The sequence below is a fragment of the Podarcis vaucheri genome, assembly GCF_965113315.1.
Source record: "Podarcis vaucheri genome assembly, chromosome: 6".
Taxonomy (NCBI): Eukaryota; Metazoa; Chordata; class Lepidosauria; order Squamata; family Lacertidae; genus Podarcis; species Podarcis vaucheri.
In genome coordinates, this window is record NC_138764.1 from 80,694,684 (window position 1) to 80,707,511 (window position 12,828).

Consider the following 12,828-nt stretch of genomic DNA (forward strand, 5'->3'; position numbering starts at 1 on the left):
AGGGGGAAATGGAGGGGAGATGAGTTTTATGATGACCTAGGTCCCTTGCTCCCCCACCTGAAATCCAGTAAGAGGTGAATTTCCTCTCCACACATTCACAGTTGTTAAACCACAGATTTCCTCCCCTTGCAGCCACAACATGGCTTTAATTATCAATTTCTTGTTTCCTAGTGGTGGATTCTTTCTAACTTATTTATTTGCAGTGTGGGAAGTTTCTTGTTCATTCATTTATTATTAATTTGGCCATAATTGCATGATTTATTTTTAAAATTGTGTGTGTGTACACACACACACACACACACACAGAAAAAAAAATTCCAAATCACTGTGGACCAACAGATCTGCAGTAGAGCCTGAACCAATTTTGTGGTCAGTGCACATTCTCAGCCATCTCATCTGGATGCTCTATAACAAGCTGAATGAATAAATGATGACCATTATCAATTAAACACTTTTATGTGGAATCAACTAAGGTGATTTTTATGATGCATCATCCCCACTCTATATCTGTTCAGTTGGACAAGTAACTTCAGGAGTGGGAAAATCCTTCCAGTGTTCTGTACCTGCAGGCACTGTAAATGACAAACTGTCTCTTAAAAATTACAAGGTGTTATATTTTTCATTGTAACTGCTGCTCTTTTATTTTCATAGTAACTCACAAGATCATACAAATTCCCAGAAAACAGTTTCCACTGAGGTAAGATTCAATGTGCAGCTTATTATCTGCCTTCACGTTCTGGGATCTGCAACACACCTGTCATGCCAAACAGTGAAACAAAACAGTATTGTCTTAATTCATTTGCAAACCATTTCCCGTGTACCAATCTGCCATGTGCCTCAGCTGCAATGTTCAACACTAATGCCTCATGTAGCTGAGGATTTCCTTTGCCCAGATATTGCGAGGAAGAACAAATTGTGGAAGCCTTTTAGTGACATGTGCAAACATCCACCAGAGACTCAGCTGAAACTATTCAACTCAATTTCTTACTTTGACCCAAACCACTTTCGAAAATCATGTTTCCAGATGTGAGAGGCTCAGCACATTAACCTTGCTGCAAACAGCCAGCCCTCTGCCATCTGTTTTTACAGCACAGACAACTGGTAGAATTGCTACAGTCATAGAAGTGGTTGAAATGAGACGCAACAGGCAAGATCGTATTCTACCTTAAAATATTTTCTTTCAGTGCATCAAATGGGCCTTTCAAGAAAATTATAGGCAGGAAACTAGATGGAATTTTAGTATTCACATTTAATCCCTTGCTGCCGTCATACAGAGTTCAGGACCTAAGTTTTGTACAAGAGTTCATGAACTTCATTTGGCTACCTTGTCAACACTGCTGATTTTTCACTTCCTCTGTTTTATATTGGTAATGATTACCCCACTCTTGAGCACACAGGACTCTCAGAGTGGATTAAAATTAAAGTAATAATGATATCCTGCCCACAGGCAACCCCATCTCTCTCTCTCTCTCCCCCCCCCCAAGTTCTCTGCTTTGGCCGTTATCCATTATGATGTGGATAATGATCCCAAAAGACTATTATTTCACTTAACAGAAAAGCTCAGGGAAATTTGTATGCAGGCCAAGAGTACATATTGTAAGGACTGTGGGTTGTTTCCAACCCAGAAAGGATTTCTACCAACAACTCAACTCATACGAAAAGAGGATATTTGTTTTCCCCTAGAGAACGAAAGGAATTACAGTGAGAAGTAAAATGACTAGATGCGGTCTGCAGGCCCTAAGATTCCAAGCAGTTATTAGCAAATACATTGTCATACAGCAAATGCCAGACACTGCACAGAGAAGGTGCAAGGTGGATGCCATTATCTATGAACCTATATCAGAAGATGACCACCAACTGGGCATGAGACAATGTCAGCCACACAGATTTAAGTGTAAATGCATTTGCACATGCAATGCAGTAAAACTACTCATGTAGTGCTAATTATACCTGGAAATAAGGCAGCACCTAGGCCTCTTCTATTCCAGAGTTTTGGTCTGCAGTATTTTTCATAGATTTTTCTTCCCAACACCAGATGCAGGCCTTGGGACACACAGCCAACACCTAAAAGGCATCTACACCACATTCACCACAGGTAGAAGTACATCTTGCATCATCTAACAATCAATTCCCCTTACCTCATAGAGTGTAATTATCCCATTAGTCTCATTTGGTGGCTTCCACTGAACGTAGATCTTCTCTTCAAAAGGTCCACCCTGAATCGATTCAAGGGGAACAGGTCCAGGAACTAGGAAGGACATGAGAAAAAGCAGTTATTGTTTACAATACTTATACCTTCTTCTTCTAAAATTTCCACCCACAAGAAAGGAGTATTCAGAAATGCTCAGGTCATCAACTTAAATAGGGCATTCAGGGCTAGTTACAAGATTGTGATATACATTTTTATTTTTATTGGTTATTTTTATTATTGCCTCCCTTGCATTTTGTGGCTGTCTATGTGTGTGCACGTGTACACACTGATAATCACAACTTGTGTTCTCAACTACTTCAACATTTTAAGTCATTAGCGCTTTCTTTTTTCCTTACCATCCTCCTCAGTTTGAACTAGCAGCTCTTCACTCTCCATCTTGCCCTCTGGGTTTGAAAGAGCCAACCTCAGTCGGATAGTCATGAATGGTCGCAGTCCCCGCAAAGTATAGTGTGATGACGTCTGAATTAGTTCCTCCACCTCATATTTCTGCTGGTTGAACACATACTGGTAATGGACTGTCAGGTTATAGCTGTGGCAACGAGTCACAGCATATCCGAAGGGCTCCCACTGCAAGGTCAACTGCCGAGATCGGATGTCAACAACCTCCACATTCTGTGGACCGTGTACAGGATCTGTGGAGCAAGAACATGGTCTTTAGGTAAGTAGGCATCCAACAGGTACACCTTTCTTCTCATATGTTAAGTTTGCTGGTAGAAATACGTTAAGGTTACTTAAATAAATAATAGTTGTTCTATTTAAGTACTTGATGAAAAACTCAGTTATTTTGGTCAGAGAGGCAATTAATCATAGGGAAGAAAAGCTGAAGGACTTATAGGATGGGATTGTCTGGGTCAATGAATGGTCAATAATGTCACTTATTATATTTTCGTACCACAGAAGTTGCCATTTGAATTTCTTCATCAGGAATCAAAATGCCTTGGGTACTCTCAGGGGAATCATGAATTCATATTATAAAACAGTTTAAGGTACAAAAATCTCGAAGCAGTGTACAAAATAATGAAAAGCAAACAATGCGTAATAAAACAACACTACCATAAAGCAAAATTTCATACCTGCACCATGACCAGTAACTAATATCACTAGTAGGAAGATGCAGAAAACTTTTAATACCAGAAATGTATTTTTAACTTCACAACACTCCTATGGTCTCTACAACAGTGTGTGCAAAATGCTTTGAACAAATGACAATGACCATGTAATGTGTTGCTTGACTCATTCCATGAAGCCTATGCAGACATACCATCTGCAGACATATTAGCACAGTGAATCTTCTTCAGTCCTAATAACATCTTGTTGTTTGGATTAGGTAAATAGTTTTCTTCCAGCACTAACGTGCATTAAGAATGTTTGGTGTACACTAACAGGGCTACTGAACTCATTTAAATAGATGTCCTGGTGCTTTTCAGCCACCGTTCTTGTATGGAGGTAATTTAGAAGAGAAAAGTAATTACAAGGAGACAAAAATGCATTCTCTTTGGCTTTCTGTGACCTCTGCGAAATGTAACCTGGTCATAATTTACTCAGATTTGCTGCCTCATTATGCATCCAAGCCACAATGCATGTTCATGTGGTGAACAGAAAGCCAACGATATATGGGATTCCTTTCATAAGATCAACAAATGGAGCTTACTTTGTAGCAGCTGAAGCCCCGTGCAGAAGATAAATGCTGTTTATGTGTGTGTCTTAAGGATTATCTCCACTGGATTTGCTACATGACTGACTGCCATCACTGGATGTGAGATCTGTAGAAGAGCCAACACACATTCAGCCCAAATAGTGTCAGATTTACGTATAAACTAAACAAGCTATAACTTAGGGCCCCACTCTCTTGCCCCCTCTAAATATGTTGTTGCTTAGTCGTTTAGTCGTGTCCGACTCTTCGTGACCCCATGGACCAGAGCACACCAGGCACTCCTGTCTTCCACTGCCTCCCGCAGTTTGGTCAAACTCATGTTGGTAGCTTCGAGAACACTGTCCAACCATCTCATCCTCTGTCATCCCCTTCTCCTAGTGCCCTCAATCTTTCCCAGCATCAGGGTCTTTTCCAGGGAGTTTTCTCTTGTCATGAGGTGGATAAAGTATTGGAGCCTCAGCTTCACGATCTGTCCTTCCAGTGAGCACACAGGGCTGATTTCCTTCAGAATGGAGAGGTTTGATCTTCTTGCAGTCCATGGGACTCTCAAGAGTCTCCTCCAGCACCATAATTCCAAAGCATCAATTCTTCGGCAACCAGCCTTCTTTATGGTCCAGCTCTCACTTCCATACGTCACTACTGGGAAAACCATAGCTTGAGCTATGCGGACCTTTGTCGGCAATGTGATGTCTCTGCTTTTTAAGATGCTGTCTAGGTTTGTCATTGCTTTTCTCCCAAGAAGCAGGTGTCTTTTAATTTCGTGACTGCTGTCACCATCTGCAGTGATCATGGAGCCCAAGAAAGTAAAATCTCTCACTGCCTTCATTTCTTCCCCTTCTGTTTGCCAGGAGGTGATGGGACCAGTGGCCATGATCTTAGTTTTTTTGATGTTAAGCTTCAGACCATATTTTGTGCTCTCCTCTTCTAATTATAAGCGGCTTATTTGTAACATGCTTTGAACTGCATTACTTGTTGTTTCTGTCTTCTATTAGAAAGAAAGCATGCAAGCTTTCACCATATGACCCCAACAGCCCATTGTGCATATCTTAACTTTTTGAACATTAAAGTGTGTGTTGTTCTTGAAAGGCTCTTAAAGCAGCTTACAAAATTTGATGCACCTGTTCCTCAGGCTCACAATCTAAAGATCCTTGGCACATGAGGAAAAAGGAATGGGAGAGAAGAGGAGAAAGCAAATTCCAGTACACGCCAGTGTTCATGGTAGTTTGTCGCTGTGTTACACTTCAGAGGAGCAGTCCCTTCCCAGAAGCACTCTTCATCCCCAAATCATAGCCAGTGGCAACATCTAGGTTAGGAAGTCAGGGCAACTCTTGCCACCCAGTTCTTCCTGAGAGAGCTGGCTTGTGACCAGCTTAAATCATCACAGGAAGGGTCTTGTTACCTTCATCCCTTGCAGATGTCAGTGGTGGTACATTATTATGAATGCAATAATATACAATATTACTGTGTGCATTTCGATACTGTGTACAGTAAAACTCAAATACTGTATTCACCAACTGTTCACCATGAGAGCACATATGGACATGCATAACATAGTGATAGATTATATATAATTTCCACTCATAATTCCTCTTTTTCTCATAACTCTTCTACTGACATCAGGCTGGTGCCATCACTGTACTCTTTTTGGCACCTACTTAAAGCATTTTTGTTAAAGCATACCTATCCGGACATGTAGAAGTTACATGTGTTTAAATCTGACTTTAGCTTTTTGTATAAGTTTAATGAGTTTTGAATGTTTTTAAATGCCCACTTTTAACTGTTTTTACTGATAATTTTAAAGAGTTTCTTTTTCCAAACCTCTTTGAGGTGTTACTGCAATCAGGTGGTATTTACATTTTGTTAAATAAAAAAATATTTCAAGGTGTTATAAAATTATATTGCCTGCTAATTCTATATTCTCCTTGTATTAGTTTGTAGAAGCAAAATATATAAGAAAGATATTTTATTTTTTAAAAAAATAATAATAACAAAACACACAAAAAACTAAGGAAACCTGTAGACATCTGTCCTAAAAACCACATGTGACATGAAGAAGAAAATCTAAAAATTGTTGCAGAAGAGAACAAGCAAAACATTGTTTTTACTTCTGCTCATGAACAAGGAATAGATTTGTTGAGCAGCTGGTGTGCTGTTTCTATCTATGAAATAGATGACCATTTTTTTTTTTGAAGAAAAAAAGCTTCAATATAGTCACATTTATTTTGAAGCATGTTTTAACAAATACAAATTTGGCTCAACATTCTAAATATGCAAAATAATTTTATCTTGCATGGATGGGGAAACAGGCCCAGTGTGCTGCTATTTAAAGAAGTGTTTAATTTATTTTTATTTTTAAAGTATCTTGTGTGCTGCACTTCTGGGCAAAGCCAGAACAACTCATAACATTATAAAGCAGTACAGATAGGGTCAGGGCTGTCGTAAGCATATGCGGCGCTGGGGTGCAAAGATCCGCCCAGCCTCCCCCCCCCCCCAGTTGCCCAGTCCCAGGCACGTAGGAGGGCAGAGTTGGAAGGCCACTTCAGCATCTCGCTGGCTCGGCTGCCCCCCAACTCGCAGCGCAGAGCCGCCTGCAGCAGAAGAGCCTGCTGTGGCGCTCCGATCGACAGGGGGGCTCTTCCCTGGACTCAACTCTCGGGCCCTGGACTCTTGGCCTGGCACATCTGAGAGCCCAGCGCCTGGGTGCCCCGCACCCCTAGTGCCTGTGAGTAAGACGGCCCTGGATAGGGTAAAATTCAACATAGCACTAAGGAGATTGTTCCATCAGTGGAAGCCTTTCTGCCTGCCCACCAGAATGAACTCCTCTTTCCTCTCCCTTCACTCTCTTTTAAGGGTTCTCCTAACTCTCCAGAGCAGATTTGGTGGAGTTGAAAGGAATGTGTGAGAGGAGAAGCCCCATGCACTTTCTTTTGCTACCAGAACTGGACAGTTGAATATGACCCATATAAAATAAACACGGCAACAACAATGATGCTAGCAATCTTAAAAACCTAGGCCAGCTGGAATGGTTTACAAATATCAATATCAATTACAACCCAACCAACAGAACTGTCAATACTAAAATATAACCAATGCTAAGATAGCAGCTTTTAAGAGGAAGTGTTTCAAGAGAGAGAGAGAGGCTTTTAAGACTGACTTAAAAATTAGCAAACACACCACACATTTAACACACTTCTTATACCGCTTCACCAGCCATGGCTTCTCCCAGAGAATCCTGTGAACCATCCTTTGTTAGAGGTGCTGGGAATTGTGGCTGTGAGGGGTGTCCTAGCAACTCTTAACACCCTTAACAAACTATAGTGCCCAGCTGGCTGGTGCTGATGGGAGCTACCGTTTAACAATATCTGGAAAGCCACGTTCCCCATCTCTGCTCTAGAATATCCAGCAGCTGTATTCAAAAAGGATAACCAAATAAGGCCTGCCTACAGGAATAGGCACTTGGACTAATCACAAGGAGGCAAGTGTGGAAATGTACTGCCACCCAGCTTAAATCACAAGGAGGGTAAAGAGAATACAAGCATTAGGACCACCCTACCTGCCTGAGACTTTGGTACCTGAAAAAAAAACACACCTGTTCCCATATCCACCTGTCTGGGAACTTAGGTCAGCAGATGAGGCTTTCCTCGGGTACCACCAAATTCAGGTGGTTGACAACCAGAGAGGGCGAGTTTTTAATTGTGGAACCCCCATTTTTTAAAATGCTTATATATTGCAGGGCCACCCTTCAGTTGTGAAAGAGTGCTTTTCTAGACTTGAATATCAAAACTACTATGGTAAGTGAGATCTGGAACTGGTATACTTTGGGGCCTGTACACTCCACCTACTCAAAGCTGTTTGGTCCTGACAGCGGTAGCCAGGTATCCCTTCACCTGGATGCCCAAGGCTGTCAGGGACAAGGTTGTGTGCGAGTCTTCTAGGACTTTGAGCCTGAGTTGTTTACAAAGCCTTTCCTCCTCCCGGAGGGGAGGGGTTGCGATCTGGAGCCGTTATCACACCTCACAGGGGGTGTTCCGGCCCCTGCTTGCCGTCATTGCTGCCACACCACGCTCCCCAGTTAGTCTTCCAATTGTAGGGAAGCTCGGGGGCAGGGTTTAGCTGCTCAAATGCGGCCGCGGCAGCTCTTTCCCCTCATTGTGCTGCCAGGTTTCAACAGGTCAAGACTGGAGGACAGGACTTCATCGCTCACTCTTTTGCAGGCAGAAGGAAGCTCCAGGAGGCAACAGCAGGTGCAAAGTGGGTGCTTGTGACCAGCTCCGGCTGTGAGGTTTGGTGGCGTGGCTGTGTGTGTTTTTTTTTTGCCCTTGGGTGGATGATTCTGACTGAGAGAGTGCGTGTGCCTTGCCATTTCCCCAGTGTTAGCATTACTTTTGAAGCGGGGCTGATTTTGAGGTGAGAGTGTGTGGCGGTTTGGCATTGGAATATGTTGCTGGTGTATGGAAGGGCAGGGTGTGGCCATCACCTACCCCTTCACTTTATGGGTATTCCGTTAAAGGAATCCGGCGGTCGTGGATCCTGTCCAATGCCCTGCTGTGGCTGGGGGCCATGGCATGACCCCCCGGTGACATCAGGGGAGAGGTTACAGTTGTATTTGCATCAACAGGCTCCCCCTACTGGTAGTTAACCCTTGTTAGACTCACCCCTCCTTGAGGGGGTAGAGTCAAGCTCTGCTGTTTATGCAATGCCTAAGCCAATACCTCTCACATGCTGTAATCAATAAAGTTGTGGCCTTTTCTAGCCCATTAACCTTATATACTGTGTCCTTGTGTCTTTCTTATCTCCAAGCAGGTGTGTGGGGGGGTGGTCCTTGAATCAGAACCCGGTTTGTGCAGACTAGGCTCATGGAATTAAGAATCCTGTTTTGTTTGAAGCAAAGGTTGCTATTTCTTCAAAAGTGTCATTTCGAGCATCTGCCCAAATGTAACTAAACAATATTTTAATCCACATGCTTCAGTTAAACGAGTGCAGGTTTCTCATGCAGAGACTGATAGCTTTTCCAACCCCATGGTTCCTGTAATACTGCACAAAGCACAACAGAATAAGCATGTAAAACAATTAATCAAAGAGGGATTCTTAGCATGACTTTTCTAGAAATAAAAAAGAGAGACAAAGATGAGAACTAAGATCAATCTCTCTATTTTCTTCTTCTCCTGGTTGACATTAAAAATTGCTTTCTACACCATCGTTTTATTTATCACAGATGCCTAGCCAACAGGGGCTTAAAAAATGTGAACAATAAATATTTCGGCAGCCAACTAACAGGCAATTAAAAGTGTACATTTCTGCAAAAAGAGCAACCTCCTGAAGAATAAAGACAGTGACAGAGTACTTCAAGCAAGTGAAGCAACAAAAGTGTCACATGATTCAAGCACCTTTTTCTACCTGTCATTCCCACCTGTAGCCAAAAGCAGCAGTTCAAACAGTGGTGACCCTTGTCCTCCAGAACAGGAATCAACCAACACAAATTCCACAGCCAAAGTCTTCCCAAGCTGTGATTCTCCAAGGCAGGTGCAGCCCACTAGCAATATTAGATGTCCCTCTATGGGGTTAATAAACCTGCGTGTTTTAGTTTTTGGTAGTTGTTGGTTGCCAAGCACCTCATAAGTTACAAACTGTGGCTGGTAAGCTGCATTTAGCTTTGCAGAACACAGTTTATTGTGCAGACCAAAACTATAGAGCACCGGCAGTCATATAGGTTGAGTAACCTTGAGCTACCCATTGGTGATTTAATTTCCCTTCCTAGTGGGTTCCTCTGATTTCTTTTTTCCTTTTGTTAGTGACCAGTGCCTGTCTTAAATTTTGTTACTGTGCAGTGCAAGCACTTTATAAATCATAATCGTTAGCTATCTGTTATTAATTACTCATAATGATTATGCAACATTGCACATACACAGGCCTATAATACTTCCTAGGTCCTGTAAGCAGCATTTACTGCTGTCAGATGGCCTTCTCCTAGCTTCAGAAAGTGTGTTCATATGACCAGCAGCCATTTATACTGATGGTTGCTTCAAAACTATTCTGTAGAAAACCACCCCACATGAACATTCATCATTATTTGAACCCAGACACTGGGATCATTATCTGAGGCCCTTCTTTGTGTGACAGCTCTGCGAGAGATCTGGAGGGCAGCCACATGAGAATGTGACTTTTCTGTGGTCGCTCCCCTGTTGCATAATAATAATAATAATAATAATAATAATAATAAATTTTATTATTATTTATACTCCACCCATCTGGCTGGGTTTCCCCAGCCACTCTGGGCAGCACATAAAAAATTGTAACACATTCAACATTAAAAATTTCCCGATACAGGGTTGCCTTCAGATGTCTTCTAAAAGTCAGTTGTTTATTTCCTTGACATCTGATGGGAGAGCATTCTACTGAGAAGGCCCTCTGCCTGGTTCCCTCTCCCCAGGGAAACTCATCTGGCGCCCTCATTATCTTTAGGTGCCAGGCGAAAACATTCCTTTTCTCCCAGGCCTTTGGCTAATGCAATCATCTACAGTGGTACCTCGGGTTACAGATGCTTCAGGTTACAGACGCTTCAGATTACAGACTCCGCTAACCCAGAAATAGTACCTCAGGTTAAGAACTTTGCTTCAGGATGAGAACCGAAATCGTGCTCTGGCAGCATGGCGGCAGCGGGAGGCCGCATTAGCTAAAGTGGTACCTCGGGTTAATAACAGTTTCAGGTTAAGAACGGACCTCCAGAATGAATTAAGTTCTTAACCCGAGGCACCACTGTATTGTCTTTTAAACTGTGGGGGGCACTGTTTTTGTTTGATACTATGGTATGTATTTTTGTGTTTTTATATTGTAAACCACCCTGAGGTCTTTGAATGAAGGGCAGTATGGAAAATAAATAAATAATATAGTGGCTTAATGCACAGCATCCATCTATCTATATCTCTATCTCTATCTATCTATCTATCATCTATCTATCTAATCACTATTAAGCGGGATCAATCTGAAACACATACGTTACTGCCAACTGCACATCTAATGATACCCAATAGAATTTACCCAAGTCAAGGCATTCTATGTCCCCTGTTCAGTTTCTTAGGCATGGAGTGGGGGCAAGCATCAGTATGTGAGGTGCATTCATCTCTCTTTTTTCTTCGCAGTATTATATATTGATCTGAGAGATCAAAGGTGGAGGGGAGTTCTCTTTAAAAGCTATTCCATATGTCACGCTCATTTCTTTTCCTTCCGAATCGTCCCTGTGTATCTTACTGGAAGGAAACAGAATTTAATCAGTAGGCATCTACACCATTAATAAACTGTGCTGCGTGCCATCGACAGGGTCACAAAAGATGGGCTTTGGGGGGCTCAGAGCAATATGGACATCTTCTACTCAGTAGTGCTGTTTCATTAGTGACAGGAACAATTTCTTGCAATTAGACTCCTGCAGCAGGTAGTTAACCTAAAGGGCAGTGGCTGATTGTCTCCATTTAGCTCCATTGCTCAGCTGAAGCCTCTCATTCAGAGCGCTACGCTTTGATAGGAGCTCTGCCTTCCCTCCCCCTCTGCTTGCCTGGCAGTTGGAGACAAAGCGGAGAGCTGTTATTAACAAGAGCCTAAATCAAAATTCCCAATCCCACAGCTTGCTACAAACCAGAAATCTCAGAACAGGAAAGAAACAAGAAAGAAAATCATCTTCATCCGTCAAAAAGGAATGTTAAGAAAAAGGAATAACAGAAAGTGGGATGCTTCTAATTGTAGCAGATTCACAATAGTCAACTTTTTTCTTGATATGATAATGAGGTCATCAGTGTAAGGGGAAATCGGGGCCCTCAAACAGAAGACAATATTATAGCAGGAGAGAGATCCAATTAAGGCATAAGAAGGGGTAATTGGCTTCAGCTAACCAAAAAGTGCTTCAGCGTCACACAGAAAGTAAAGATAGCCAGTCATGTTACTCCATAAGAATCTCTAAATCCACAACAGGGCAATACCTTAATTAGGCCAACCAAAGCATCACAAAACAGTGTGCAAATTTTCAAATTCTCTGGTACTCTTAAACAAGCTAGGTGGTAAGCAGTGCACTGCAGGGAGAAGAAATAAAAGGGGTTTTGGCTGTTGTTGAAACCATCTGGTCCATCTTAATATGCAGCGGCAGGAGAGATAGCAGACATATAAATGCAGGCTTTTTGGTTCCATGTAAGGTTGCACAAGGGGACGCGGCTGGCACTGTGACCCGGAAGCTGTACGCCAGCTCCCTTGGCCAGTAAAGTGAGATGAGTGCTGCAACCCCAGAGTCGGTCACGACTGGATCTAATGGTCAGGGGTCCCTTTACCTTTACCTTTAAGGTTGCACAAAAACCAGCTGGGGCCAAGAAGCATAACAATGGCCGATACTCCGTGTCTGAAAACACACAAAAGAACTCACTGTTACCCAGCACTGTCTCCATCTTTTGGCAAATATCAGCCATTGTTATACTTATTGTTCCTAGCAGGTCTTGGTGCAACCAGGTATATATGCCCATGCCCTCCTCCCATAGCCACACACCACTTTTCTTCCCACCCCACCCCACCCACACTTTTGCCATTAGTTCATGACACTCTAAATGTCATTCTAAATTCAGTCCAGGTTTGCTGCCATTGTTCACTATGACTGCAATAAACTATGCCACTCTCTTTCGGTGTATGTTTTGTACTTATTTTATTAAAGGTAAAGGACTCCTGACAGTTAAGTCCAATCACGGCTGACTCTGGGGTTGCGGCACTCATCTTGCTTTAAAGGCTGAAGGAGCCTGCGTTTGTCCACAGAAAGTTTTTCTGGGTCATGTGGCCAGCATGACTAAGCCGCTTCTGGCGCAACAGAACACAGAAACCAGAGCAGCACACGGAAATGCTGTTTACCTTCCTGCCAGAGTGGTACCTATTTATCTACTTGTACTTTGATGCACTTTCAAACTGCTAGGTTGGCAGGAGCTGGGACCGAGCA

General features: G+C 42.5%; 1 protein-coding gene across 16 annotated transcripts in view; it reads right to left on the reverse strand.

The window, feature by feature from the left end:
* PTPRT (protein tyrosine phosphatase receptor type T) overlaps positions 1-12,828 on the reverse strand; it is a 620,908-nt gene that overhangs the window by 176,683 nt on the left and 431,397 nt on the right. For all 16 annotated transcript variants that reach the window (XM_082225799.1, XM_082225800.1, XM_082225808.1 and 13 more), the window contains exons 8-9: positions 2,548-2,844; positions 2,139-2,248 (exon numbers count right to left, since the gene is read on the reverse strand). In XM_082225799.1, the coding sequence (XP_082081925.1) occupies positions 2,139-2,248; positions 2,548-2,844 (407 nt within the window). The remainder of the gene's footprint in view (positions 1-2,138; positions 2,249-2,547; positions 2,845-12,828) is intronic.